Raw genomic sequence first — 27713 nt, forward strand, 5'->3', positions numbered from 1 at the left:
ATTACAGTAGTCCGATCTGGACGTCACGGATGACAAATAGCTGTTTTTATCTTCCAACATTTGCAAACTGGCAAATTAGTTAGTAAAAGGTATTCCAGACAGACCAGAGATATTGTTGTGTGCAGCACACATGCCACAACTCTACCCTCCCCAGCTGTAACCCAACACCCCAACACCACCCAAAAAATGGGATCTGAAATCAACCTTCTATTCGCTATGAAAGGCTTCTTCAAGTGAAAATTCAGTAGGAAGCGGTCAGTGTGCTAGCTCTCGGTGCAGATGTACACCGATGCCACTCCAAACTTTTGAATATGAATCTTTATGACACTTCCTACAATGTAGCAGTCTATAAGGAGCTCTAAAATCAGCATCAATACAATGTGTGTGTGTGTGTGAAGTTGTAAACCTGTGTATACAAAGTGATCTGTTTTCTATTCATTTCTGAATTAAAAAATTGTCAAGACGGTGAACAACATTGTGATCCTTGTTGAAGTTGCTATATGTCAAGGGAAACGTAGCAAAGTCAGTGTCTCAAAGACAACAAGGTACACAGAAGATTTCTGTATAAGTAACAACTTTATTGTAACTTGATGTCCTGAAATGCAAAAATATTTTCAGCAACAAGGTACAAAAAGTATTTCACTGTTAACATCAGGCGGATATAAAAGGCTGGATGGTTTGATGCAAGTGTTTAACATGATAGGTAATGTGAATAACTCCCAGCTAAGACCCAGGTTTAAAGTCCTTCCAATGTTTAGATTCTAAAACAGAACTAAAGAGAAACCTTCATTCTGACATATAAAAATCCAGAATTAACTAGATTACAGAGTATAATTAACGCAAACCACAGCAAACACTGACAAAAATGAGTGTCCATTTCAGGGGAAGTCCATTTGCTGCAAGCAGAAAGCAAGCAATTCAATGCACTTGTGTTGTAAAACAAACCAGTACCTAACAGTTTGTAGGAAGTGTTAAGAAAATTCAATCAACCCAGCCAATAAGAATTAAAACTTGGGACAAACATAAATTGGTTTAAGAAATCATATGTTATAGCCTAAAAACAAAGCATCTCCCACTGTTTAACCTAGCAATTTCTATAGGAACTTTACTTAGCACAATTACTTAGACTTGACTTTGAAGGAACAGCCTCTTCATAAGGGGACAAACAAAGATATTGTACTCTGTCTTACGCTTAGAAGGCAGATGTCATCAAAAACTCATTGAAATTCCATACTTAAATAATGAAACCATGCCAACAAAAACACACACACACAACCCCAACACAAATCGTCTTAAGCCTTTCTTCTATCAATAACCTCATTTTAGAATTCAGAGTTTACTGAGCACAGAGAAAATATACATCTGAAACATATTTTGCATCTGTAGCTTCTGAAGATAGACAAACTGTTGTACACATACCCACTCTATTCTGCATTCATGTATTCCTCATACATCAGTACTCCTATATACCTTTCCCAAGAATTTTCAAAAACAAGTTCATCCCATTATATTTCAAAAAGGCACTATGCATTCATACTTCAGCATGCAGTAAATGGACTGTCGAAATCTGGATGGGTTACTGAAGTTTCCTTCACTGAAGTACATTGTCACATACTTCAATTAAGTGAAACCTCAGCCACTTCTAACAGCAAATAGAGTCCTATTTTTCTGAAAAATAAATCTGTTAAAAACTCACACACCATTACACAAAACATGCAGGGTGCTCCCTTTGGGGGGGGGGTTTGATGGTGATGGCCGGTGGGTATTGAAGGGACAGAGTTGGCAAGCCAAACATGGCACTTGGGTAACTGTGCTGAAAATCCCAATGAGTAGACTGTTCCTATTCTCACCAAATGTCAAGTATTCAGCCATAAAACGCATGTGCAAACAGACCTTTTCTCCTGCAGCACTAGGGGAAGGATCAAGACTATCACTGGGCAGAACCAAATCAACAGGGCCCTCCAGTGGAGAAAGGGGTGATTCCTACCAATTTTTCCCTGCTCCCTTAGCCCCATGCACCCCCCCAAGCTGCCCTAGGGGGTCAGGTGAACCTGCAGGACAGCTGGGAGATGGAGCGCTGAGGCTGAAGGAGGAAGGAAGTGAAAATGACCTTTCTCACCTTTTCCCACTGAGAACCTCTAACGGACTTTAGATCTCTTCTCTGGAAAGAAAAGTCTAGTTCCAATCAGGATTTTTTAATATGGAACAAGAGGAAATGTAATCAGGCTGCAGTGAGACAGAGAAAATTGTTCTTGCCAGCACTATTGGAAGAGTGACAACACTGCATGTGGTTCACTAAGGGGGGGGGATGTGGATTTGTTTAACCCATTTTGTGCATTTTTAATAGCAAATGCATTGAACAATATACACACAGCTCCTGCTTTCAGAACACAATGCATTTCCAGGAAATCATTTGTTAGGCAAGTGTTCACATAACAAGCTGATGGTTTCCAATGTTTCCTATGGGAACATTTCTAATCCATGATTTGTCTGATCTCCCTGCCTGGTTTCTGCCTGAAATGGCTGCTGCAGACTAGCAAGCCACAAACAAGGAAGGAAGAGGGTAAACTCTGGCTGTTCAGATATCTGAATCAGCCATTTGGGTAGTGAGGTTTGGGTGTAATTCTTTGTGTACAGATAACTGAAATTCCAGATAAAGATTATTCCATAGTGGGACCTGCGTTTATATCAGTTATCATGATTGGCTGCTAAGTGTACCATGTGACATACATTTTGTTAATTTGACAAGTGGACTTTTCATAGAGATGTATCCTACAGCATTATTATTTTTTTGGTACAAAGTGTGCTATTATGCTTTTTAAAAACTTGTAAACAAAATGCTTAAGATCTTCCATCTGATTGCTCTATCTAGCAGTTTCTGAATAAGCTGAAATGGACAATTACGGTATTAAATAGTCAAGTCACGCTGTATATTATAGCTGCAACTTTCACGTTGCGAGGCTGTTCATTATGATAATTTCTTACACTGCAGCAGAAGTTTCTCTGTGATGGAAGGACACAGCTTACCTGATAAAACACCTACAAAACCTTAGTTTGGATTAGGAGAAACTGCCAATAAATGTTATAAGCTATGATGCATCTCTGTATCAGTTTGGTTCACTGAATAATATTGGGGCCCACTGAAACCACCAGGAGTGCAATTAAAATGGCCTTTAATTGTGCCTGAAGGATGATAATTTAAATACTGCATTCAAGTCACCTTAAAGAGTGAGTTTAGCCAGAAAGTGGGTATGTTTCACATTTTAGCACTGTGCTGGCTTGGGAGCACTCTGTTTGCCCCCAACTGTTCTTTAATAAATGTTTACTCAAATTAATAAACATGCTCGAGAACTTTAAACATGTCAATGCTCCTCACTGAAAACAGAAAGGAGGCACATTTTGAGAAGGTAAACAAACCTTAATAGAGTAAGCATGTGAATCAAACGGGTCAATTAAAATATTTAGCTAAAAATTCAGAGCAATTCCCTTTTCCTATGTTAAATACAACTTTTACCACGCAACAGATCTAGCACATCACCAGGTTTAAAGTAAAATTCATTGTCAATCAGTCAAGAAGCGTTTACAAATGTGCACTGCTGCAGACAAATCCTCCCAACTGTAAACAAAGCTAGCAAAAACACTGGAAGTGGTGGCATTAAAGCGAAGGTTTGTATAGAAAAACTGGCCCTTTACAAGCAGTTTACAGGTTGTTATATCCTTTTCACATTATGCAGAATTTCAATACCATCCACAATGCTAGTACAATAGCAAATGCTAAAAACAGCAAGTCAGTGCTTATAAATACTGACATTTCAGACTCCTATTCTTCCTGTTAAGTGTGTGTCTGTGCAACTTCCACTAGTGTGAACAGGCTTGTGCATACACACACTAAAGGAACATAGCTAAGCCTGCCCAGAGTGTGAAAATAGAATGGATTCTAACATGAACACTTGAGATAGTCACTTTGAATCAACATCTCTAAAGTCATGCTTTCCTTGTTTGCAGTAACAAAACTAAATCCCATGTGGCTGTGGGCATCTTAATGTATTTCAAAAGTTAGGCCACAATTGCTGTACCATATTTATCAAAACCAAAATATATATGTACCACACAACATACAAAAGTTACACATTAAAAGTGCATACTGAGAATCCATAATTTGGCCCATTTCTGAAATTTACATTTGGTCATTCTTATGCATCCTTGACCTTCCATGTATCCCATGTGAGAAATAACCACTTCTTCCCCAGCATATATCACTTGTTCTCTCTCCATACTAGCTTTCGCTCTGGTTCAGTACAATGTAAATGTAAAATAGCAATGAACACAGGCCAAAAAGGGTTACTGTGTGTTTCTTTTAACATCTGATGGAGACACTCACGGAGTAAGCATTTAGAAATTCTAGCAAAATACATTTCTGGGCCAGGACATTGCATATTTCTCTCACTCACCTGAACCAATGAAAAATAAATTATATTCAGAGTAATATATTGCCACAGCATGCCTGACAGCACCCTCTGAAGGTAGACAGATGCACCCTAAATACAGTACTTTGACTGGAGTGCTTGCTGCCCCTCAACTCAAGCGCTTTTAATAAGAGGCTAGTTGAAACCTTCCAGTTACCACAAGACCAAATTATACTCTTCATTATGGGTTTTTGTTTTTGTTTTTTTAAAAGGAAGATCCCTTTCAATAACGGTCTTCATTTATCAGCATTACTGCATTATGGAGCTAGTGCAATCCTACATAGCCGAGTCAAAAAGACGAGGCACAATTTAAAAAAGAAAAGAAAAACCACAAATGAACTCGAGTAACTGACGTTAAGGCCTTTCAGTGAACTGGAGAGTTATCAGTCTAAATTAAAGCTGATTATTAAACCATATATTATTATCCACTCTTAAAAGCTTTCTGTTCTGTGGACAGGGGGTAGCAAATTCTGGCAGATGGTCTGTGGAAACCCCTCTGGACAGGGATGAGGAGTCTTTTACTCTCTATAGTTCATGGAAGATTTCATGACTGTTTTAGTCGTTTGCGTGGAATGCCAAACTGTGGACACTGTGCAGATGCTAACGCTCGAAAGGCCTCAGCTACTAAGTGGGGGTGGGAGTGGATCATTGACTTCCAGCCGGCTGTTTCCATGATGTCCGTGGCTTGGCTGTCAATAAAAGAATTACAAGAATCAGGTTCAGGAGACAATGCAATCCTATGTATGTCCACTTGGAAGTTACACAGTAAGTTCAGTGGGACATGCTCCCAGGTAAATCAGCTTGCTGGTATATCTAAGCCATGGATTAGAAGAGTGCCTGCGATCCTGAGCATACTTTTCTGAAAGCAAGCCCCATTAACTCAATGAGAGTTGCTTCCAAGTAAGCATGCATAGCATTGTACTATCCAGGATCATTTTTTTCAGCTGTTTTAGAAATTGTGCACTTGGCTGCAAAGGACAATCTAGCTCTTGGAGAATCTGCAGCAAACTTGTTTTTCAATTTGAAGCCAATTTTTTATTATTTGTACCCCACCCGTCCCGCTAGGTCGCTCCAGCCACCCTGCTACCAAAGCAGAATTTAAAAACTTGCAGTAAGTCCAACATTGGCTTCTCTGTATCACATGATTAAGTTTGACCATGACTACAAAAGCTGTTTTTCAGATCTTCGAGTCCTGGATCAACATGGGAAGCTTGTTTAAGGTTTCAGCAAAGGCCCTATTCTGTTCCAGATGGACATTACAAGAATATCTTCTGTGACTTAAGACGCTGCACTTGTGGTATGAGAACAGTGGAAGGTATTCTCTGTCAATTTCAGTGCCCTATGTACAAGGAAAGAATTGCTGGCCCGGATTCAACTAACTCAAGTGTACTAGCAGAAGCAAGGGGAAGGGCTCCCATTATTGAAACATGGTGCCCCCACTCCCCCAAATTTGCTCTAGGGAATGAGGAAAACCCCCAGAAGAGTACATTTGGGGCGGGGGGGGGAGGAGAAGAGGGACTGCTCCATCTGGCAAGCAGAAATGCTTGCGCTGATGGAACAATCAGAAGAGTGTGACATGGAATTCCACCCATAGTCTCAGTTTCAACTCTGCTTAAGTCTACAGAAAATGGAGAAACAGGGAAGAAATTGTTAACAGAAAGTGGCTTCATTTCTTTTGCAAGAGAAAGTTGGGAACAAATCTATATGGATACTGGTATTTTAATTGTTTCCATTTGGTATACATTGTTTATTCCACTATGATAGAATTTAAGATCAAGACAACAAAAACTGATTGGGTTGTATTCAATCATGTTTTACTCAGAGTATAGCAAATTAATGACCCTTAGTCATATTTGATAGGTCAACTCCGATTACAGGACTTGCACCAAATACCACACCCTGTTTACAGACAGCTTTGAAGCGTAGCCAGTACATACTTGCTGTTCCAGTTTTTCGCATCTTTACAACCAAGTTGCCTAAGAACACTGCACCTATGGCATGAAAGAATATCCAGATATTAATTTTTCAGGAGATTTCACTTCACGGGATGCAAATTCTTTTTAAAGGAAGGAAGTCAATTACATACCTGTTAATAAACTCTATTGCTTGTGCTTTCAACTGCTCCGCACTGTGCAAATCTGCGAGGATGAGGATGTCTGCAACATTTTCTACTGAGAGGTTACTACACAGAGCTTCTTCACACATGATCTTTAGCCGTTCCAGTGCATACTAAAGGAAGAGGGAGAAAGCCCGTTGTCATTCACATTTGTTCTTTCCTACCTTAATCTAAAAAGCAGATGTTTCTAATAGGTATATACTTTCTAAGTAACTGTGAAGTAATTGGCCCCTCAAAGAATTGCCAACTGTTTTAATGGAAGGAAATACACAGACTCCCTTCAAACACACATTCAGTGGCCGTGTGAGGTGAAATGGGACTGTGCCGGCTGGTTATGTTACCCGGCGGTTGTATCTCTGGCAGAAGAGAACCTATATATATATATATATATATATATATATATATATATATATATATATGTACAGTCATACCTCGGTTTAAGTACGCTTCGGTTTGAGTACTTTCAGTTTAAGTACTCCACGGATCCGTCTGGAACGGATTAGTCCACTTTCAATTACTTTCAATGGGAAAGTTCGCTTCAGGTTAAGTACGCTTGAGGTTAAGTACGGACTTCCAGAACCAATTACACTCATACTTCGGGTTAAGTACGCTTCAGGTTGAGTACTCCGCGGACCCGTCTGGAATGGATTAATCCACTTTCCATTACTTTCAATGGGAAAGTTCGTTTCAGGTTCAGTACGCTTCAGTTTAAGTACTCCACAGACCGCCTGGAACGGATTAATCAACTTTCCAATACTTTCAATGGGAAAGTTTGCTTCAGGTTAAGTACACTTCAGGTTAAGTACAGACTTCCAGAACCAATTGTGTACTTAAACCGAGGTACCACTGTACAGCTTAAATACAATTTGTCCACTATTAGCTATAAAAGCCTGCTGCTGTCATCTCAAGCTTTAAACAAATGTTAAGGGTTCGCATCTGAAGCTCACCTTCTGTATCCGTGACACTGTGATAATGTCTGGACACAGCGTAAATGCAATAGGCCTGAATTAGTCCTCTATCACTTGTCTTTGCATATTTACTCTTTGTAAACAAATCCATTCAATTTGCACAACAGCACAGGAAGGCAGCTGTTCCTCAAGTTCTCTCTAAAGACACCCAGAACACCTGAGAGGAAGCATTTAGCTAAATTACATAGGATCTTATGTCTTCTAGTACATTTCTACTGCTAATAATCCAGTTCCCTTTTCTTAACTATATAAAAATCTCTCAAAACAAACACTTTTTGGGCTTCATTCAAATGACCTATAAAGCCCTTGTATAGGCAATTACTTACTTTGTCTGCTGCTGCCAACAAGCTGTCAGCCATTTTTTCAAGGTTTGGAGCTTTCCCGGTATAAATGAACCTCATCATCTCTTTAAAAACGTCAGGGTCTACATCATTTATTTCTACACGATTCTGTTACGTGAAACAGGGAAAAAACTTGTCATGGTTCCGACTTAAAATATTACAATCCACCTACACTGTGTAATTCCTAATAGCTTACTATTTCATATCCAAAGTGTCCTGATGTAACGCGACAGGAGATATTTAGCTCCTGCTGTAGTTGCTTGGAATCCTTGCATCAAAATAAAGGTGGGCACATTCAAATCCTATTCAAAAGTTAAAAATGGGGGAGCCTAACTCTTAACATCTTAACATCCACATACATTTCAGACAGGTTTCTAGAGCATGCTGAACCATAAGACTGCACTTGCTGAAATGGATGGAATCTGTCTAGCTGTTGTAATCTTAAGGGCCAGGCATGTTAATTCTATGCTTCTCATACAATTAGTCCCTCCATTTCCATTTCTGAGGGAAAGTTTAAATTTTAATGCAATGCCAGTTTTATTTGAATGCTTCTCAATATTAAATCCTTGCAACTATGTCCTTTGCCCCTCATTTTGTTTGGTAACAATGACCGTTTCAGGAGCAGCTAGGCCATATTGTGCCATGCATTAGTCTTGTTGAAAATGCAGCCCGCCCCCTGCCCCCGGGGAGAGCATGAAGACAAAATGCCCCATCTAATGTGGCACTATTACCCATAGTTTTTCTGCCCTATAAATAATTGCCATTTTAAACAATGTCCAGTTAAAATCTTGATCACCTTTTAAGTTAATTGTAAGGTTTTTTTTAATCAGTTAACCTAACCCAGTTACCCAGCTACTGCATTCTTGATCTACACCAAAAGCTTACAGTTTTCTGTAAAAAAAAAATCCTCCTTTAAGTGACTACAAGTCATATGATGATAACATTCTCTCACCTTTTTGCTTTCCTCCATTTCGTGTTCAAACATTGCATTAAAAACAGGTGAACGAGCTGTAGCAAGAGACAAAAGCATTAGTACCACACTAAGGTCAAAATAATTTTATCAAACAAATTATAATACAGAAGGAGGAGGTACCTGCAAGAACAGATTTATGAGCTTTGAACTCTTGTCCACCTACATAAAAGCTACAATCTGTAAATCTTGTTGTTTCCCAGAGATTTCCTAGATCTTCTGCTAGTCGGCATTCAGGTACCTTTAGTGTGTTTGTACTGGACTGTCCTGATATATTCACTGAGTCTTGGACCACGCTCACCTAGCAAAAAACAGTAATTTTATGTGATCATGATGTTACAGCTCCTATGGTTAACCTAGATTTAAGAATACAAACAAATAGATAGTTCTTCAATCCTCAAGCAGTGACACTTCATTTTAGTTCAGATATTCCGATATCCCAATATAAGCTGGAAGAAGAAAATGAAGCACAGAAGCAGCTATCCCTATAAGCTCACACTCAACTGGCACAGTTCTTTATACAACCAGCACAGAAGAAATAAAAAAATCAGGGGTGGACATTTCTTTGAAATCCACCACCAACAAAATCAGCATCACATAGTACTACTGTTCCAGCTTGCACCCTGAGAAGTTCCTACCCTGAAAGTGAGATTCAAGAATACAGCAGACTTGAAAAGAGATTGCACTGTTAGTATCATTAGAAACTAAGCAGAAGAATAGTACCGTAATTTTGTAACACCCGGGAATGCTTTTATAGGTCAGAAAAGATTCTGCTAGCTAACATTTTATAGTACTATTTAGAGATAAAGCAAGTGTTTTAAACAAACAAACAATAAAACAACACAGAATGCAGGTGGCTCAACCAAGGTCAGAAGGAAGTGGCACTGATACAGACAATGGCCTCTCCTGGCTGAAGTCCACATTGGAGAAGGACTGAAAAAGGGCCAGGGTTCAATCCCTGGAATATCCAATTTATTTGTTTTTATTTTTAACATTTAAAAAAAAATCAGGTAGAAGAGAATGTGAAACACATGCCCAACAAATAGCCTGATCTGGAATAAGATTGCGTCATATGGATGGTATCCAACCTTCTTGCTCTGGGAACAAAATAATGGCTTCACAAGGTGAAACTATTGGATCACATCCCGTGTTCCTAGGATAACTCTTGACCTGCAAGCAAGATCAGCCTTAGCAAATTCATGGATAGGTAGTGTTCAAAGCCAATACATGAAGCTAATGCTTCAAGACTTGCTTTGCTCAACAAAGCAGTAACTGAGCACTCCCTGAAAGAAGTTGTGAAAACAAAGGGCAAGGTTTGATTCCCCCCAAGTCAAACCACTGCAGTGCAAAATATTTCATCTTTTACAGAAACCTCTGACCTCTTAGTCAATATTCACTTATAAAACTACTTTGATCTACAGCAAAAACTATTTGAATCAGAAATATTTTATGGAGTAAGGATCCTTTTCAGACCTAGACATGTGTTACATCCACTTACCAACTGAATAATTGTATTCATAACAAATTCATCACACAGCTAATTTAGCCTGTCTATCTAAATAAAATAAGATGCAGTATATTTGCACTATTTAGTCTCAGGGGCCACATTTCAATTATTCTTCCTACACAGCATAATGACACATAATTAAGTTGTAATCTTGCCAAGATTTTTTTTGTGTACACATTTCTTGTAAATACACAGATCAAAGCAAACTTATTAGCAGTTAGAGCATATGTCATCCTCCTAAGCCACTAATCAGTCCAGGGCAGCAGTGATAACCTGCCAATGTATATTTAACATTCAGTGCACTGGGATCATAACCTTCCATTTTTAAGTACTGTATCATAAGCAGTCTTACTGGATTTTACTAAGACTGTTTAGGTTTCCGGCATAATTTTTAGCTATGTGCATATATTCCTCCCTGAGGCTAAAGATCTATTCCACCAGAGAATCTATATTCACTGGATTTTTCAATTAATCTAAGTAAAATGCACTTGCTCAAACACTCATGTGTAGCAGGGGTTGCCAATATTTTGTAATGTTGTGTTAACAGGCTTAAGTCTGAAGTGTACCATAATAAATTTGCTTCTAAATATCTAATGCTATCAAGGGATAATTGCTGTAGAAACCTTATCAATATATGGAAAGTTACAATCGCTTTTAAGAATGCCTAGTCCTGTTGTGTTGGATGTGTTTCAATCAGGAAGGCTCAAGGATGTGGACAAGATGCTTGGATCGTTCAGGGTGGCCACTTGTACTCTGGAGCCTAGCCCCTCTTGACTGAAGAAAAAAACTAGCAGGGAGGAGACAGCTGTTTGGGGCAGGGACTTGATTAATGCCTCCCTGCGGGGTGGTCCCTTAAAAAACACTCCCTGAATTCAGAAAATCTAAGTAACTACCAGCAGTTGCTAGTCTCCCCTTCTTGGGCAAGGTTCTTGAGCAGGTAGTCACAGACTAAATCCAGGCGCTCTTGGAGGAAACTGACTTTCCAGATCCATTTTAATCGGGGTTTAGGCCCAGTTTTGGCACAGAAACTGCTTTGGTCGCCCTGTATGATGACCTCTGTCGGGAGAAAGAAAGGGGAAATGTGTCTCTGTTAATTCTCCTCAACCTGTCAGCGGCTTTTGATACCATCAACCATGGCATCCTTCTGGAGCAACTGTCTGAATTAGAGGTGGGTGACATTGCTTTCTGGTAGTTCCCGTCCTCCTTGGATGGATGTTTCCAGAGGGGGGTGCTTCAGCCCCATGGAACCTTCAACGTGGGGTTCTTCAGTGTTCAATTTTATCCCCTATGTATGCTATTTAATATCTACATGACACCATTCAGTGGGGTTATCCAGAGGTTTGGAGTACATTGTAATAATATGCTGATGACACACAGCTCTACTTCTCCTTTACATCTGCAGGTGAGGCAGTGAATGTCATGGACCATTGTCTCACCTCAGTCATGGACTGGATGGGAGCCAACAAACTGAAGCTCAATCCAGATAAGACTGAGGCACTATTAGTGGGCAGTTCCCTAGACCGGAAGGCTGCCTGCCCTTGATGGGGTTACACTCCCTCTGTAGGAGCAGGTATGTAGCTTGGGGGTACTTCTGGATCCTTTACTGTCGCTTGAGGCTCAGGTGGCCTCAGTGGCCTGGAGTGCCTTCCATCAGCTTCGGCTGGTGGCCCAGCTGCGCCCCTATCTGAACAGGGATAGCCTAACTACTGTTTAAATAAATAAATAAATAATAAATAATTGTCCAGTAGCACCTTAGAGACCAACTAAGTTTGTTCTGGGTATAAGCTTTTGTGTGCATGCACACCTGTATCTGAAGAAGTGTCAGACCAACACGGCTACCTGCCTGAATCTAACTACTGTTGTCTATGCTCTGGTAACCTCGAGGTTAGACATAGGGCTGCCACTGAAGATGGTTCAGAAACTTCAGCTGGTGCAGAATTTGGCAGCCAGGTTCCTCACCGGGGGAAGATGGTTTGAGCATATTACACCAAACCTGACTCAACTGCAGAGGCTGCCATTTACTTTTTGGGCCTAATTCGAAGTGCTGGTTTTGACCTATAAATAGGGTTGCCAGACTCAATAGAGCGTTTAATTGCCCTGCTCTCTTTTGAGTCTAGAAACCTTAAAGAGAAACCAGCAGACCCTTTGCTTGGAAACAAAGGGTCTGCTGGTTTCTCTTTAAGGTTTCCAGACTCAAAAGAGAGCAGGGCAATTAAAGGCACAGAAGTCATGTCCTCTATTGAGTCTGGCAACCCTACCTATAAAGCCTTAAATGGCTTAGGACCGGAATACCTCACGGACCCCCCCCCTTTCCATATGAACCAACCTGGATCCTGAGATCATCATCTGAGACCATTATTCATGTGCCTTCTCAATGGGAGGTCCAAAAGGCAGCAATGTGAGAATGGGCCTTTTCTGCAGTGACTCCTTGTTTGAGGAATGCTTTCCCCAGGGAGCTTTGGCTGGCACCTTCATTATACACCTTTAGGCACAAGGCTAAAATGTTCCTCTTCAACCATGCCTTTGGCTGATTAACACCCTATACCATTTTAAATGTGTTTGTGGTAGGGGGTGGGGGAATTATTGTTTTTGTTTTTATTATATATTGTGTGTTCTTATTTATATTTCTATGTTGTGAACTTCCTTGTGATCTTCGGGTGAAGAGTGGCATGCTGCTACTACTACTACTACTAATAATAATAATAATAATGTAATTATGTCCAGATGACTGAGATTTTACTAACACTTGTATGTCAAATTCAGCCCTACATTTGGCAGTCAGGAGCATAAAAATCCAGGTCTTCAGTTGTCACTGTCCAATTTAAACACAGACATATTATTAATTTAAATCATAGTAAAGGGGAGTTCACTTCCTCTCAAAGACAAACCAACTGTGGCTTCTCTGTAGCTCCACAATGACCATCATAGAGTACCAACCTAGGAAATTGATCCCACAACCCTGCCTTATATGTTACACCTTCTTCCACCCAAACAAGACTAGTGCAGTTTTTATCCCAGGGTCATTCTACAGCTTTCCCTTCTCTACATGCCAAACAGGAATGCTCCCAATGGCTGACATAGAAAAATCTTGCATCGAATACTTTAAAAAACCCACTATTATGCTAAAATATTTTATCAGGGCATTTCTGTATCGCAGAGGGATGAACATAACATTTGAAAATATTCTTCAGTCATAGCCATGGAAACCAATATTCTATTTTAAAAAGCACTGGTTGATTACCTACCTCACAAAATAACGTAAGCTTATCATCTGGTAAAAGACCATTAGCTTCATCAAGTAAGAAGTCTCTTCGAATGAATTTTTTAAAACCCCAATCTTTGCCTTGAACAAATCGATATGCTCTTTGGCTTTCTAAATAAATCAGATTAAGTACATTCAATTAAAACTGTTTTAATATACATACACAATAAGTGAAATCCAAGAACCAAATCAAACTTAGTAAGATAACAATTGTACTAAAGACTAAAGCAAAATATGAGCTGTATCCAGATTAGCACCTTCATTAAGAGAAAGACTCCTTTTGTTTATACCTGGGCATGGAAGCGGTGGTCCTCCAGGTGTTAATGGGCTACAACTTCCATCATCCCTGGCTGGGGCTGATGGGAATTGAAACACACCACCAGCTGGACAGCCACAGGGTCCCCACCACTATGTTTGGAGATGGAATTGGTTCCAGTACAGATTTCCCCCACATCCCCAGGTAGCACACCCCATGTCATTCTGTAGGGTCCCCCAGCCCTCCAGTGCAGTTTTCAGGGGTTGCATTGGGAAGGAAGAATCAGTACAAATCACCTCCCAAGTGCAAGTGGAATGTCACTGAATGCACATCTGGATCCAACCCTATATTTTAAAATTAAGCTTGGTGGGTTGGTGGAGGTTTGCGTATCATGTTCACATTCAGAACCCAAAGCACTGTAGAAATAACTTCAGAAAGTCAAAAAAAGGTTTGAGACACAGCACAAGGACTTCATGTGGACAAGAGGCCTTGAATTTAACTCATGGGATTCTTTTTAATGTTTGATATGTTACTGTTTTATATATGTTGTAAACCACCCAGAGTCGCTAGGGAAACCCAGCCAAATGGGTAGGGTATAACAATAACAATAATTGCTATTATTCTGACTACAGTACTGTGTTCAGTTTCGTAGAATTACCACTTCCTTTTCCGAGATGCCTTTTAGTACAGGAGATTGGTGCAAGAGTAGAATTCCAGCCACACGTTTCAGCTGGAAGTTCATAAATCACCCCCCAAATCTCTCATAAGCCCAGATGCAGCAGAGGAACCACTGATGTCAGAGACACTGCAGATGGCTAAGTTCATAGAATTCCATTTAGTCCTCCCTCTGCCCCTTCCTCACATGATTCCAACCTCCAATTTCACTTCTATGCCCACATACCACAAATTTTCTGGGAGCTACAGTGGGGGTGTGAAAATTCCCCTAGCACTTAGGCAGCCCAGGGTACCCCCCCCCATTATTCTGGTTCTAAGTTAATGCATTATTACTTTTTAAAAACAAATGTTAGCAGCAATTGGACCATTAAAGACAATGGATTTTTTCCTGCAATTAGCTGCTGTTACATTTTAGGAGCATTTTAGTGCTTTGAACAATTTACAATCCTTATCCCATTAAGGGCAGAGGATATTTTTTCCATAATTGAATGATACAAAGTTAAGCAACAGCTGATTTCCTCACTTTCTTCAGTAAGTTTATAATGACAAGGATCTGAACCAGTCTATTATTGAACCATATACCCAAGGCTACACCATATACAGTACTAGAGGGCACATGTTTCATTCCTGATGTGGTGACACACAAGACCAGCTCCCATACATACTCTTTTTCAGTATGGCTGAAAACACACACACACACACACACACACTGTCCAAATATCTTGCTTGTGATAATAGTGCAAGTTAGCAAGATATAATTTATGACAAAATTAAACTTCAGAAAGTGGGATTCGAAAAACTGAAGTCAGTTTTATTCAGGATATGTAAAACAGAACAACTGATTTTTAACGACAAAACACACTTGGTAGTCTCATTAACCCCTGTAGGCTAAAATGCGAACATGATTTGTAGATAAAAGGTAATAGCCAACATTCCTCCCTTCTGAAAGAAAGTATCCATCAGCAGAATAGGGGAGAGAAGCATTCTGGATGATTCCTCCTCCCCTTTGTCCCCACCCCACATGCTCCAGGGGGCCCCCCAACCCTATGGAGATTTTATTTTTAAAGAACTTGTCAAACAGTGAATAGTCCCTCTTTGTCCTGCTTTCCCCAGGCAACAGCTGGATACTTGTCATGGCAACTTGAAAAATTATATCATAAATAAATATACCACAAAACATTAGGAAAACTTATGTAATCATGTTTGAATAGGAAATGCATACAAAAAGAAAGACAGTCAAATCTCATTTAGATTTAAATAACTGAATTGCCTCTGAATTGCCAACTATACCATTCTCCAAACTATACCATTGACCAAAACCAGAGGAAGCCATTACACTGTGACTGACCTTGTACACAGACACAAAATAATAAATCTGAGTTTACCAGCTTTTAAATAAATAAATAAAAATCTGATTTGACAGACCTTTTACTCCTTAAACTGAAAACAACCTATCGTTCTTGAAGCATTTTAAAATCCACTTACCCATTGCTTTCGTTTCTTCTCTTTTTGCATTTAAAAGAGAAAATTTAAATTTTGCTCTCACTTCACTTTTTGGACAACTAACTAGAAGTAAATACAGTGAAAGGTAATCTTTGCTTTCATCATCCAGTCCTTTGGGGTTTACTCTCAGGCACCTGAAATAAAGAACATAAGAAGCAAGCCTTAGAAACATCAACTTGTTCTCCAATCCATAAAGGCCTAACCTGCTAAGATATTTAAAAATTGGAGTACTGTTGTGATATGTTTTTTTTTACATGTATAGAAGATGTCCCCTGGGTTCTGGAGATCAGTTAAACTTACATATGTATTCAATACCCATGACCTCCAGTTGCTCATATCTATATATCCCTATTGCTCTTCTCCTGCTGTCACACCTTTCAATACTCCAAGGAGCGATCATATATACAGTGGTGTTCTCCTGAAATGTGTCTCCAGAAGGGTGGGGCCCTCTTGAACAAAATGAGATTATTATTATTTATTACATTTCTATACCACCCTTCATTCAAGGATCACAGGGCAGTTTACAAATAGGGAACCCTGCTAGTGCCACACGGATGGGAGTTGAGCCATAATTTGCTTAGCAAATCACAAGGCCAGTTTGGAATGCATGTTGCTCCAGACAAGTCACAAGACAGCAAGTCATTCAACTACCCTGGGCTACCATGGCTTTGCTCATAGCACTGTGGCGGGAGCTGCAATGAAAGAGCAGCAAAGCTGCAGCAATCTTCCTTCCAGGAACTTGGCTTGGCTTAGTATTACATGCAAACTGGGGCCCTGAATTCCCCCAAATTGCTCTCAGTAACCTCACAGATGAAGATTTGAACCCAATGTCTCTCTGGCCCTAATCCAACACATTACATCATCTTGCCTTATTTTGCCACAAACTACTGTATATAGTATTTCAAACTATTAGCTGTTCGGATCTCTGCAATGTACCAGAAAATAAGTGATAGTTTGCCCCACTTTCATCAATAAAAACAGTTTTAACACTGGAGGATAAACCACCATACATGCGATTTTATTTATGACATATTCACAGAGTCTCAAGAGACCGTATGCTTAAAGAAAAGAAAGTGAGAAGCCACTGACAAATGACTCATACCTACCATTTCATTTTGTCATTTGGCCCTGATGAAAAAGTAGAACTCTTTAAAACTTCCCCCATTTCTTCTCGGCAGAAGCTGAAGTTATTAATGGTCCACATATAAGAAAATTTTACAACTTTAACCTGAATAAGAGATGCAGACAATCACGTAAATTCACCAGATTCACTTTTCTTCAGCTAATTTTTTTTTAAAAAAACAGTTATTGAAGAAATAACCTCAACTGAAAAGTTCAAACTGTTTTTTTTTGGGGGGGGGGCGGATATCTCATAGAATTAAGGAGTCACTGAAGCTTATATTGTGCACTTGTTTTAAAAAAGCCAATGTTTCAGAATAGGATTCCATAAGCTACCAATTTGGGACATTTGAGCGAGATTCATTCCTTAGGGGCCCCTTATTTGATCAGTTATCCACCAGCAACGGCAGGCTTTTTCAGAGCCACAGGTTGAATTATTGTAGACTTTAGGTGGTTAATTCATTTGTCCTACACCTCAGCAACCTTCAGTTGTATTCAATAGCTGCACAAATAGAAGGCAACTTGCACAATGACTGTTTCTCAATGGGTGCCCTCACCTCTGCAAACCCTCCCAATCACTTTATACAACCTTCAGTATTTGATTTCTTGCCTATTATATTGCTGATCTCATAGTCACCATATGGGTGTCACATTGCATTACTGATGGAAGCTACATCTGAAAGTGTCCTGCTATTAAACATGTCATTAACAAAACCTGGACACACACATACATACAGGTATGTGGCTTACCTGTGTGTAACACCAGCTTTCAGCTATAGGACCACTGGACATCTCTCCAGGTGGTGGAGGAGTGGAGACTCTTGACATCCCCACTTTATTGCAATTTTTTACAGTATAAAGGCAGCAATTCAATTGTCAGTATTCTTCCTACACAAATTAAGATCAAACAATGCATTAGTATTTAGAAAAGGTACAGCCAAGTACTCACTATTAAGGTATTGCTTTAACTACTTATGGTAGACGTTAGATAAATTACTGAAAAAATATCAAGGGCAACTGTAAGAAAAGTCTATTGACCAGATATCAAATACCAACAAATGTTTGTGTTCCACCCATGTAAATGAAAGATATTTTGTGATTTAGTACCCCGGGGAGGACATCCCTCAATTTTCAGATGGCACACAGTCAAAGTGAGATTGTCTAAACATCTGTAAACCGGTATTACTCTTGGGGATGTGTGAAATCAGTGGGAGACTGGTTAAGTTATTTGTGTGCTATAGAAGAATAAATGTATTCATCTCAACTAGAAATTCTGCGAAGACCATCTTTTGAAAAGCAGGTGGCTTTTACAGCAGCTGAATCAGAGTAGATATTTCTACCTGAAGTCATTCATGCATTATGTCTGTCCAAAAGTTCTTCTCTACTCTGTTCTTGACTGAAAAGTACCCTTTAGTTCAGAGGCTCTGGTATGTGCAATTGCCTTTACTTTTTATTACAGGATGGCTGTCATGTCTTTACATGGAACAATCCCAAATTGTCTGGGTTAGTGGAGTCTGTAGCCTGAAGCATCTGTAACCCGAGGTACCACTGTACTACCAATTCTTCATGAATAACCTTCCTGTCCCAATTTACAATAATAGTAAGAGCACAGCAAGTTGTTTTGATTATTTAAAAGCTGCCTCCTAGGACTTTACACCTTCCAAGAAGTTTTATAGAACATCACACTATGTAATATGAAGAGTCTACCTCTCATTAAATGCAAATGATTGGTTAGCTCAGGCTCCTGGGTACTCATAACCTGGCTACTGTGATGTTCAACTGTGTGTTATTTATTCCTCCATTCTGCTAAACCAGTCTTGTATTCAATAACTTGCTTGGTAGTCATAAGAGACCAGAATTCCATGGATATAAGGATATGAAATTCCATGAAGACAAGTGAGCAGACTGCCAGAGGAAGGACAAATTGCCTCAACCCTTTTCTGCCAATGTGCTTAGTAGAAGATCTTTTAAATAGCCTTCTAAGAGGCTAGTAGCTTGAATCTCCATGTTGGCTACAGAGGAGAGGGGTTGGCCTCTGTGGCCAGGATGAAAACACAAAATACTAGCTTATTTCCAAACTAGTAAAAAAAAAAAAAGGCTGGTAACTTTTGTGGGCTTATTTACAAGTTGCCCTAAGTGGTGTTACTGTTCAAAGATGCCTGCACATGCTCATTAAAAGCTAAGCTAAATGTGAAGAAAGGATAAAATTTCCCTGAAGAGGGACCCTGACTCCTCTAGGGCTGAGGAGCAAGAAGCCCCCACTCCTGCTATTACTATCAGATAACCACATAAAAAGATACAAGTGTGTTCTAGATTTCATCTAGTAGAAACCAGTTAGTTGGTCAATCAAATAAGGCAGAAATGAAATGAACGGCATCTCAGCCAGACACAGGCAAACTCGGCCCTCCAGATGTTTTGGGACTACAACTCCCATGATCCCTAGCTAACAGGATCAGTGGTCAGGGATGATGGGAATTGTAGTCCCAAAACACCTGGAGGGCTGAGTTTGCCTATGCCTCAGCCCTATAATTGCTTCTTCGAACACTTTCCTCTGCTTACTATGTCTTTGCCATATTTCTGCATGCTGCCCTGTGATCATAACTGTTCCTATAAATAAATATCCCCCGCAGAAAATGGGGTTGTAACCCACTCAGGGTGACTTTTCATTATTAAAGTTACATAAAAGTAGACCCACAAAGTAGCTTAATTTATTGTCAACTATATGGAAGTTTCAGCCACTTGTCATTTACAGTTTTCTTTCTGTAAATAAAAAGTGGCTGAAGCAAAACACATCCCAAGAAGAGCAAATAAAACTTACAAATGGGCTGTCCCCTTGAAGTTTTTCAAACAAAACTCAGCCCAAATGCCGTGTAATTTTGAGACTTTTTTCACCCTTATAGACAATCACCCTGGAATATAAAAATACTCCCTAAAACTGTTAAGTTTCTTATTTTTTGTTTATGAATTAACATATTGGCTAACAAATGATGGCCATGTGATTTCTCAAGTGAAAATCAATCCAGGGGAGCATAGTAAAAAGTGCACTTTTCCTGACGCAACATATAGTTTTGCTTAGGATATCCTAAGCCAAAATACATCCCCACTCAGCCATGAAGCTCACTGGGTAACTTTGGGCCAGTCACCATCTCTTAGAGTAAACTACCTTACAGGGTTGTTGTAAGGATGAAATGGGGAGTAGGAGAACCATGTAAACCACATTGAGCTCCTTGGAAGAAAATGGTGGTATAGAAATGTAATAAAAAAGCGACTTTTTTTTTAGTTTTCCTAGATGAAATTGAAAATTGTATTGTCACTGCCTGGCTGACATATGCAGAGTTCCTTGGGGGGGGGGCAACTAGTAAGTGCAATAAATAACATTGATGATAATCCCTCCAACTAGTAAGTGCAATAAAACTGCTAGCACATTTGCAAAGCTAAGCAGGGTCCAGTATGGTTTCGAATTGGATAGGGAACAGACCATGGTTTGCAATGCCTGCACTGTAGGGGGTTGCACTACATTGGGAACCTGTCCAATTCTATGATTCTATTATTCTTTGTGTGCAGCAGTTGAATGGGCTTGGGGATGTTTAATCAAAATAGATGTTGTTGCTTATTTATACAATTGCTATAGTTTTACTTATGTACAAGCTAGAAAGAATAAACTTGGCACATTTATAGCTCATCTGCAGACAACAACAACAAAAAGTAGAAACGCTAAAAATGTGATTATCCAGTCAAAAATAGTCTCGACTGGATAATTAATATAATATGGGAAGTGACTCTGGGTTTCTCGGAAAGTGATTGTAAAGGGCTGCTCACCAACAATACTTGTAACAATACACAGCAGCACATATTTTGACAACTTTCAAGTGTGAATCTTTATCAATATTTTTACCATTCAGTTTGGTTGTAAGATAAATATTTATGCTTTAAGAATATGAGCCCATTGGCTCCTTGTTGTTTATATATTTTGGAAACCAATGACACTGCACACCATATAGTTTGTGTTACAAACTAAATAGATATCTTTGCATTAATACTTTTGTTTTAAAATAATTTCTACTCTATCATTGCCCATGAAGAAACTATACTGTCATCTACTTCAGAATTAGATTTTTAAAAAGCTTAATACAATAGACACAACCCAGCCAAGTTAAACAATTTATAACATCCTCCTAAACTCAACAAAGTCCCACTGCATTCCATGGATCTCGCTCCTAATAAAAGACTGCAGCTTAAATCTCACTGATTTCTATGGAGCATTCAAGTACACACTGAGCTTCTTCCATTTAAATAAATGGGATCTAAAAGTGCTTAACTTTGGCTGGATTGTGCCTAGTGTGGATTTATGTCAGATGGATTATCAGTAAGAATGAGAGAGTACAGCTTTAAACTGAAGCTTTGCCAATATGTGTACGAACATCTAAAATCACTATGGAAATTCTGTTGGTAGTTACAGGCTATGCTTTTAAACGTTCTGCTTGCAGCAGTTATCAAAAAGTAATTGTAGATATTTAATCAGTGTGACTCCTAAAGCATAGGTTCAGTATGGGTTGCTCATTTCACAAAATAAAAATAAATCTAGCCGCTTCTATTTGCAGCAAACAACCCAAAGCCTCAAATATGAAGCTGAATTGTCCTCAAGTGGTCTCTTGCCTTAATTCTTAAATTTGTGCTAGCATTATTAATGCTTAGCAGTCCCATTGTGCTATGTGTTGTACATGACTGACGTCTTCTCCACTCAAGATCAAAGACAATATACACCAGAAGCGCAAAACACATAGACAAGGTAACAGTAAGATTAAGATGAATAACTGTCAGAGCACTTCACAATTGTCTACTGTCAAGCTTTCTTTCATGGTTCACAGGACAGCACAGGGAGGCTTTTAAAGATAGATCTGATCTGAGGAGGTATATAACATCCGCTTTTCATATGTTTACACTGAACTACTTCAATGCATTTGGTGCCCTGGGAACAGGAAGAAACTTGTAAGGTTTGATCAAATGAGCATCCCTGGAAACCCACAGCTGCAAACATCTCAGTGCTCAACATAAAGCAGACAAATGCAGGTGTAAAGATGCAGAAATGCAGTAATGCACATAAAACTCGACAGTATCATTAGGACAACAGGTAGCATATTACCACCAGATCCTGTTTCCTATATTTTGCTAAACACCAATATAAAATATCGTGCTCTTCTTTTAACACATTTAATGGTTAAAAATTGTATAATGCTTTATTTAAAATATATTTAAAAATAATAACAAGTTAAGAATCAGCTTTATTGTTTTAGAGCTCTGGCTAAAGATGCAGCATTTGCTGAATTATGTAATTAGTTGTATAATAAAGAAGACTCCTTAGTATTAAGGCCAACTTTGTTCTACAGTACAAGCAAAACCAAACTGGGATACAGTCACTCAGTAATGCAATGATCTAGTCTTGTTAGCAAGAAAATAGTTTGCTCAAGATGACCAGCTGTAGCTGGAACACCGAGGGCACACACAGATTTCTCGTATTATATTAATCACCAGGACTTCTACTAAAATTAGTTCCTTTGCACTAATATTGTGTTATGCTACCTTCCTTAAAAACAAACCTTTCTAATATACTCAACTCAACATTTTCTCCAGGCATCTCATGCCCACAAGGAACAATTTGAGGGGTTCATTTAAACTTGGTTTACAAACTGTCAGCTTTAGCCAAACATCTGTCTACAGTATAATATATTCATCCATATTCTATCCTATTACTGAAGCCTAGGAACAAATGCACTAACCACTAGCACACTTCTAAAATTAGGAAACTGTAGGTATAGATATAGTAGAGTCTTCTGCATGCACAGAATTGGGAGAGAAGCACTTGGCCAGGCATCCCCAAACTGCGGCCCTCCAGATGTTTTGGCTTACAACTCCCATGATCCCTAGCTAACAGGACCTGTGGTTAGGGATGATGGGAATTGTAGTCCAAAACATCTGGAGGGCCGAAGTTTGGGGATGCCTGCACTTGACTGTATCACTGTGCCTTGCAGCAGCTGTCAGAAGAACCCTTCCAATTTTCCAAGAAGGGAGAGAAGAGTCCAAGGGCATCTGCTCCCACCCCAGACCTATCACAAGGGCACATTTCCAAAAACTAATCTAATTTAATAACCACAAGCAGCAACATGTAAGAGCAATACTGATGGTGCAGCCACTTAACGCTCCCATTCTGCTGAACCAGATGATCAAGTACTTATTCTTGGATCTGGTGGGAGGCACTGGTTAACTATTGGGCTGGCACACTACAAATAGAAATAATAATAATAATTGTTATCTTTTAAAAGAAATATCATTTAAAAGTCCAAAACATTGATCACTGATCTCCACCTGCATCCTTTTATGTGCATACCTTGAGAAATATGATACCCGCTTCTAATGGTTAACTGCAAGTTTATACATGCAAAATGTAACAGGCATGTTTATTTTAATTGAAAGAGTGAGCAGTACAAACTTCTGAACCTTATTTACGTTCTACTTCAATAGATCAATCTTTTAAAAATCTAGCCAAGTCTACAAGCCTCATCTTATACAGATAACTCCATGAACACTACAGCAAAGTTACTGCACAGACCATGAAATCCAATTTAAAGGTATTATGAATTGCATATCAAACTAAAATATTTAGTCTGTTTCAGAAACGTATGAGCAAAAGATATATAAATCACAAACAGCTCTACCTTATTAGCTTTAGGATTTTACTTACTTTAGTAAGTCAAGTTCAGATTTGTGCTAGGTTATGAACTCTAGAGACATAGCCGTATCTCTTTTGGTGTAAAAAACGTAAAGGGTATATACCAAGGTGTTAATTGACAAATGAAGTTAGTACAAATTCAAGTCAATTGTCAAAGAATGGGTCTACACTTTTGAGTCATATTTATTTTCTTAGGATTTTCGCTTATACGTCATCATCATCATACCACAAAATAAATTGATAATCAGAGTTCATCTTGCTTTCTGAAACCATTTTTACCCCAGACAGTGATGTCACCAAACATCATTACACAGGTTTATACAATTACCAAAACCAAACAGCATTAGCAGCAGTCTTCCATAATTCTTATTGCCTTGGTGAGCATACCACCACCTCTGGCAGATGGGATGAGCCCCAGCTGTCTCAATTGGAAGCTACAGCAGTGGTTGGGAAGTAGCCTGGTAGCTGCAGAGCAATCCCTGCCTCTTTCCCAGCTCTAGGGGTTATTTGGTCATGGCACTGTAAAGAGGGCCAGAGCACCTTGGCCCCAGACAGCCAAACCAAGAAGGCTTTATACCTCCTTTTACACATGATGCAAAACAATTGTTTGGCTGTTTGTGCTGGAACATTGGGCTTACACTTTGCACCCTCCTCATATCCTTCAATTCTCACACTTTAGAATTTAAATATTCATGCCAAAGCCTTGAACTTATGCACTTCCCTGTCCCTTCTGTGGGCAAATTCCCCTTTTCACTTTCTGACTTGATCAAGCCATATTTTGCCTAATTTGGACACAACAGCCAACTATGTTTTGATCAAACCAGGAAATGAGAGCTGGAACAGGTGTATCCAGGGCAGGGAGAAGAAGCACAGGAGCTCAAGGTTGCACATGAATATTCAAACCATAGTTCCCCACTGCAGGTGGACAGATCCAGTACTGAAAAGCAGCAGCTTTTATGCCGTTACATTTTGGCAATGAATTTTAGCTGGCCAATAAGAATTTATGGAATGGTGTCAATGTAAGAAATAACTCTGTAGCATCATCAAGAACTTAGGATCCAGGAAGGCAAAATAAGAAAGGCTGCTGCATTAGCCAGATGAATATAATATCATCATGCACTTTAAATGCAAATTTGCCTTTTGCCATCCATTATCCAAGGACAAAAATAATATGGTGCGCTTCCATGGTATACCAGTATCTAGAAAAAGCTTAACCCGATTAGCACTTGCTAAATTACAGATGCTTAGGAACTAACATACACAGTTTCTTACATTCTTAACTAAGAGGCCTTCTTTGGGTAGTGGAGTTTGCTGTTCTAGCTTTTCCAACTCCTCATAACCGTAGGAGTGAACTAGGACTACACAGCACACATGAAGTACTAATAAGCAGATTCCCTCACCAAACTATAAAGGAATAACCTTGCAAGCAAAAAAAAAACCAAAACAAATTACTTTGAGGAAACATTTACCTATATCACTGAGCCCCAAGATCAATGAAGTGACACTGCCATGCAATCATAATACACATACAGGAAAGGGAGAACAAGTGGATTACTGCACTTCTAAATGTCTACCTCTTTCACAGAAATGCTGCCCTGGAGACCATCTACCAAGAGTGGAGGGTTACAATCCAATCACTACTCCTCTCCTTAATGAGTGTACAACAGGCAGCAGTGTGCAGAATGCATTGTCCTGAGTGTTTCTTCAAGGCAGTCAAACCACAGTTCAGTTTGTGTTCAGAACCAAGAGAAATGCTACAGTGCCAAAGTAACTGAGCAGATAATACCAAGCTACCAAATTAGACATGATTTTATCAAACTAGATTTTGTATATCATTCATTCTCATTAATATATATACATATAGGGACCCCTGACCATTAGGTCCAGTCGTGACCGACTCTGGGTTTGCAGCGCTCATCTCGCGTTATTGACCAAGGGAGCCAGCGTACAGCTTCCAGGTCATGTGGCCAGCATGACAAAGCCGCTTCTGGTGAACCAGAGCAGCGCACAGAAACACCGTTTACCTTCCCGCTGTAGCGGTACCTATTTATCTACTTGCACTGTTGACATGCTTTTGAACTGCTAGATTGGCAGGAGCTGGGACCGAGCAATGGGAGCTCACCCTGTCGTGGGGATTCGAACCGCCGAACTTCTGATCGGCAAGCCCTAGGCTCTGTGGTTTAACCCACAGCACCACCTGTGTATATATAACCTATCTCCCAGACACTGAAGGCAGCTTATATGGGTTTCTGTCATCTGACCCTTATACCAACTCCATGAGACCGAGAAGCAAATCAAGTTTTCTTTCAAAAGTAGCAGCTAATTCACTGAATTATCTTCCTTCTTATAATTTTTAATTTTGTCAAGTATGAATATGACAAACCTGTGTGTTCAGCATATACAGATGTACTTCCCAAAATTATATGACTGAAGATGCTTGGAGTTTACCAAATACTGAAGTTTACCAAAAAGTAATCCTGAGTACAGAATTAATTTGGACAGATCAAGCATGAGAACCACCACTTAGTCTGAGGACAAGAGAAACCCTGCTTTGAATGCTGCTGTCTTCAAGGGAGCTCAGTTTTTATCAGCAGCAGGTCTCTCCTTTGATGAGCTTTCTTTGCACTTTGCTTTGAATTCCAAACCATCAGCTGATTTTTGGGACTTCAAAGCACTGTCACCCTGCTATTCTTGATCCTTCCAGGTTTTGCGGTATACAGTCGTACCCTGGTTCTTGAACGCCTTGTGACTCGAAGATTTTGGCTCCCAAATGCCACAAACCTGGGACTGAGTGTTTTTTGGAAGCTGAACCTCCAACGCGGCTTCCAATTGAGTGCAGGAAGCTCCTGCAGCCAATTGGAAGCTGCGCCTTGGTTTTCGAATGTTTTCGGAAGTCAAACAGACTTCCGGAACGGATTCTGTTTGAGAACCAACGTATGACAAAACCTTTCAATAGCAAAAACCTTTCAATAAATATATGAGCTGTAAACAGTTTTAATCTAAAATTTTAGAGAAATACGTGTCTATGCCTTTTTGACTGAATTTTGGATTTTATTTTAGTCCTGTAAATTTATCTCTAAGCTGCTATGGGTGTCTTATTAATTGAAGAAGTTCACATTTTTTATTGTTGTTGTTGTTTTCTTCTACGCCATTCTTCCTTCTGAAATTTCTAACATTTCTAATAAAACCATGCTAACAAAAAGTCTTAAAAATTACATTTAAAACTGCAAATACATAATGACTATATTGCATTGATCCCCTTCATGGATCAATGCCTTGTCGTGGCGAAGGGGCTTGAATAACTCAGAGAAGCTATGAGCTATGCCATGCAGGGCCACCCAAGATGGACAGGTCATAGTGGAGAGTTTTGACTAAACGTGATCCACCTGGAGAAGGAACTGGCAAGCCACTCCAGTATCCCTGCCAAGAAAACTCCATGGACAAAGACAACAGGCATATAAAAGTTATGACGTTGGAAGATGAGCCCCTCAGGTCGGAAGGCGTCCAACATGCTACTGAGGAAGAGCGGAGGACAAGTACAAGTAGATTCAGAGCTGATGAAGCGGCTGGGCCAAAGCCGAAAGGACACTCAGTTGCGGATATGCCTGGAAGCGAAAGGAAAGTCCGATGCTGTAAAGAAAAATATTGCATAGGAACCTGGAATGTAAGAACCATGAATAGAGGTAAGCTGGATGTGGTCAAAAATGAGATGACAAGAATAAATATCGACATCCTGGGCATCAGTGAACTAAAATGGAAGGGAATGGGTGAATTCAGTTCGGGTGACTATCATATCTACTACT

At 39.5% G+C, this 27713-nt stretch overlaps 1 protein-coding gene across 2 annotated transcripts in view; it reads right to left on the minus strand.

Annotated features, from left to right (window-relative positions):
- Positions 1-557: 557 nt before the first annotated feature.
- SPOPL (speckle type BTB/POZ protein like) overlaps positions 558-27713 on the minus strand; it is a 34602-nt gene continuing 7446 nt past the window's right edge. For both annotated transcript variants that reach the window (XM_035130727.3, XM_088661846.1), the window contains 10 exons: positions 17934-18071; positions 17171-17292; positions 16047-16198; positions 13614-13741; positions 8985-9162; positions 8844-8899; positions 7877-7999; positions 6553-6695; positions 6404-6457; positions 558-5155 (listed from right to left, as the gene is read on the minus strand). In XM_035130727.3, coding sequence (XP_034986618.1) covers positions 5011-5155; positions 6404-6457; positions 6553-6695; positions 7877-7999; positions 8844-8899; positions 8985-9162; positions 13614-13741; positions 16047-16198; positions 17171-17292; positions 17934-18011 — 1179 coding nt within the window. In that variant the 5' untranslated portion in view covers positions 18012-18071 and the 3' untranslated portion in view covers positions 558-5010. The remainder of the gene's footprint in view (positions 5156-6403; positions 6458-6552; positions 6696-7876; positions 8000-8843; positions 8900-8984; positions 9163-13613; positions 13742-16046; positions 16199-17170; positions 17293-17933; positions 18072-27713) is intronic.

Source organism: Zootoca vivipara, chromosome 1 (assembly GCF_965207765.1).
Source record: "Zootoca vivipara chromosome 1, rZooViv2.hap1.1, whole genome shotgun sequence".
In the NCBI taxonomy this organism is placed as follows: Eukaryota; Metazoa; Chordata; class Lepidosauria; order Squamata; family Lacertidae; genus Zootoca; species Zootoca vivipara.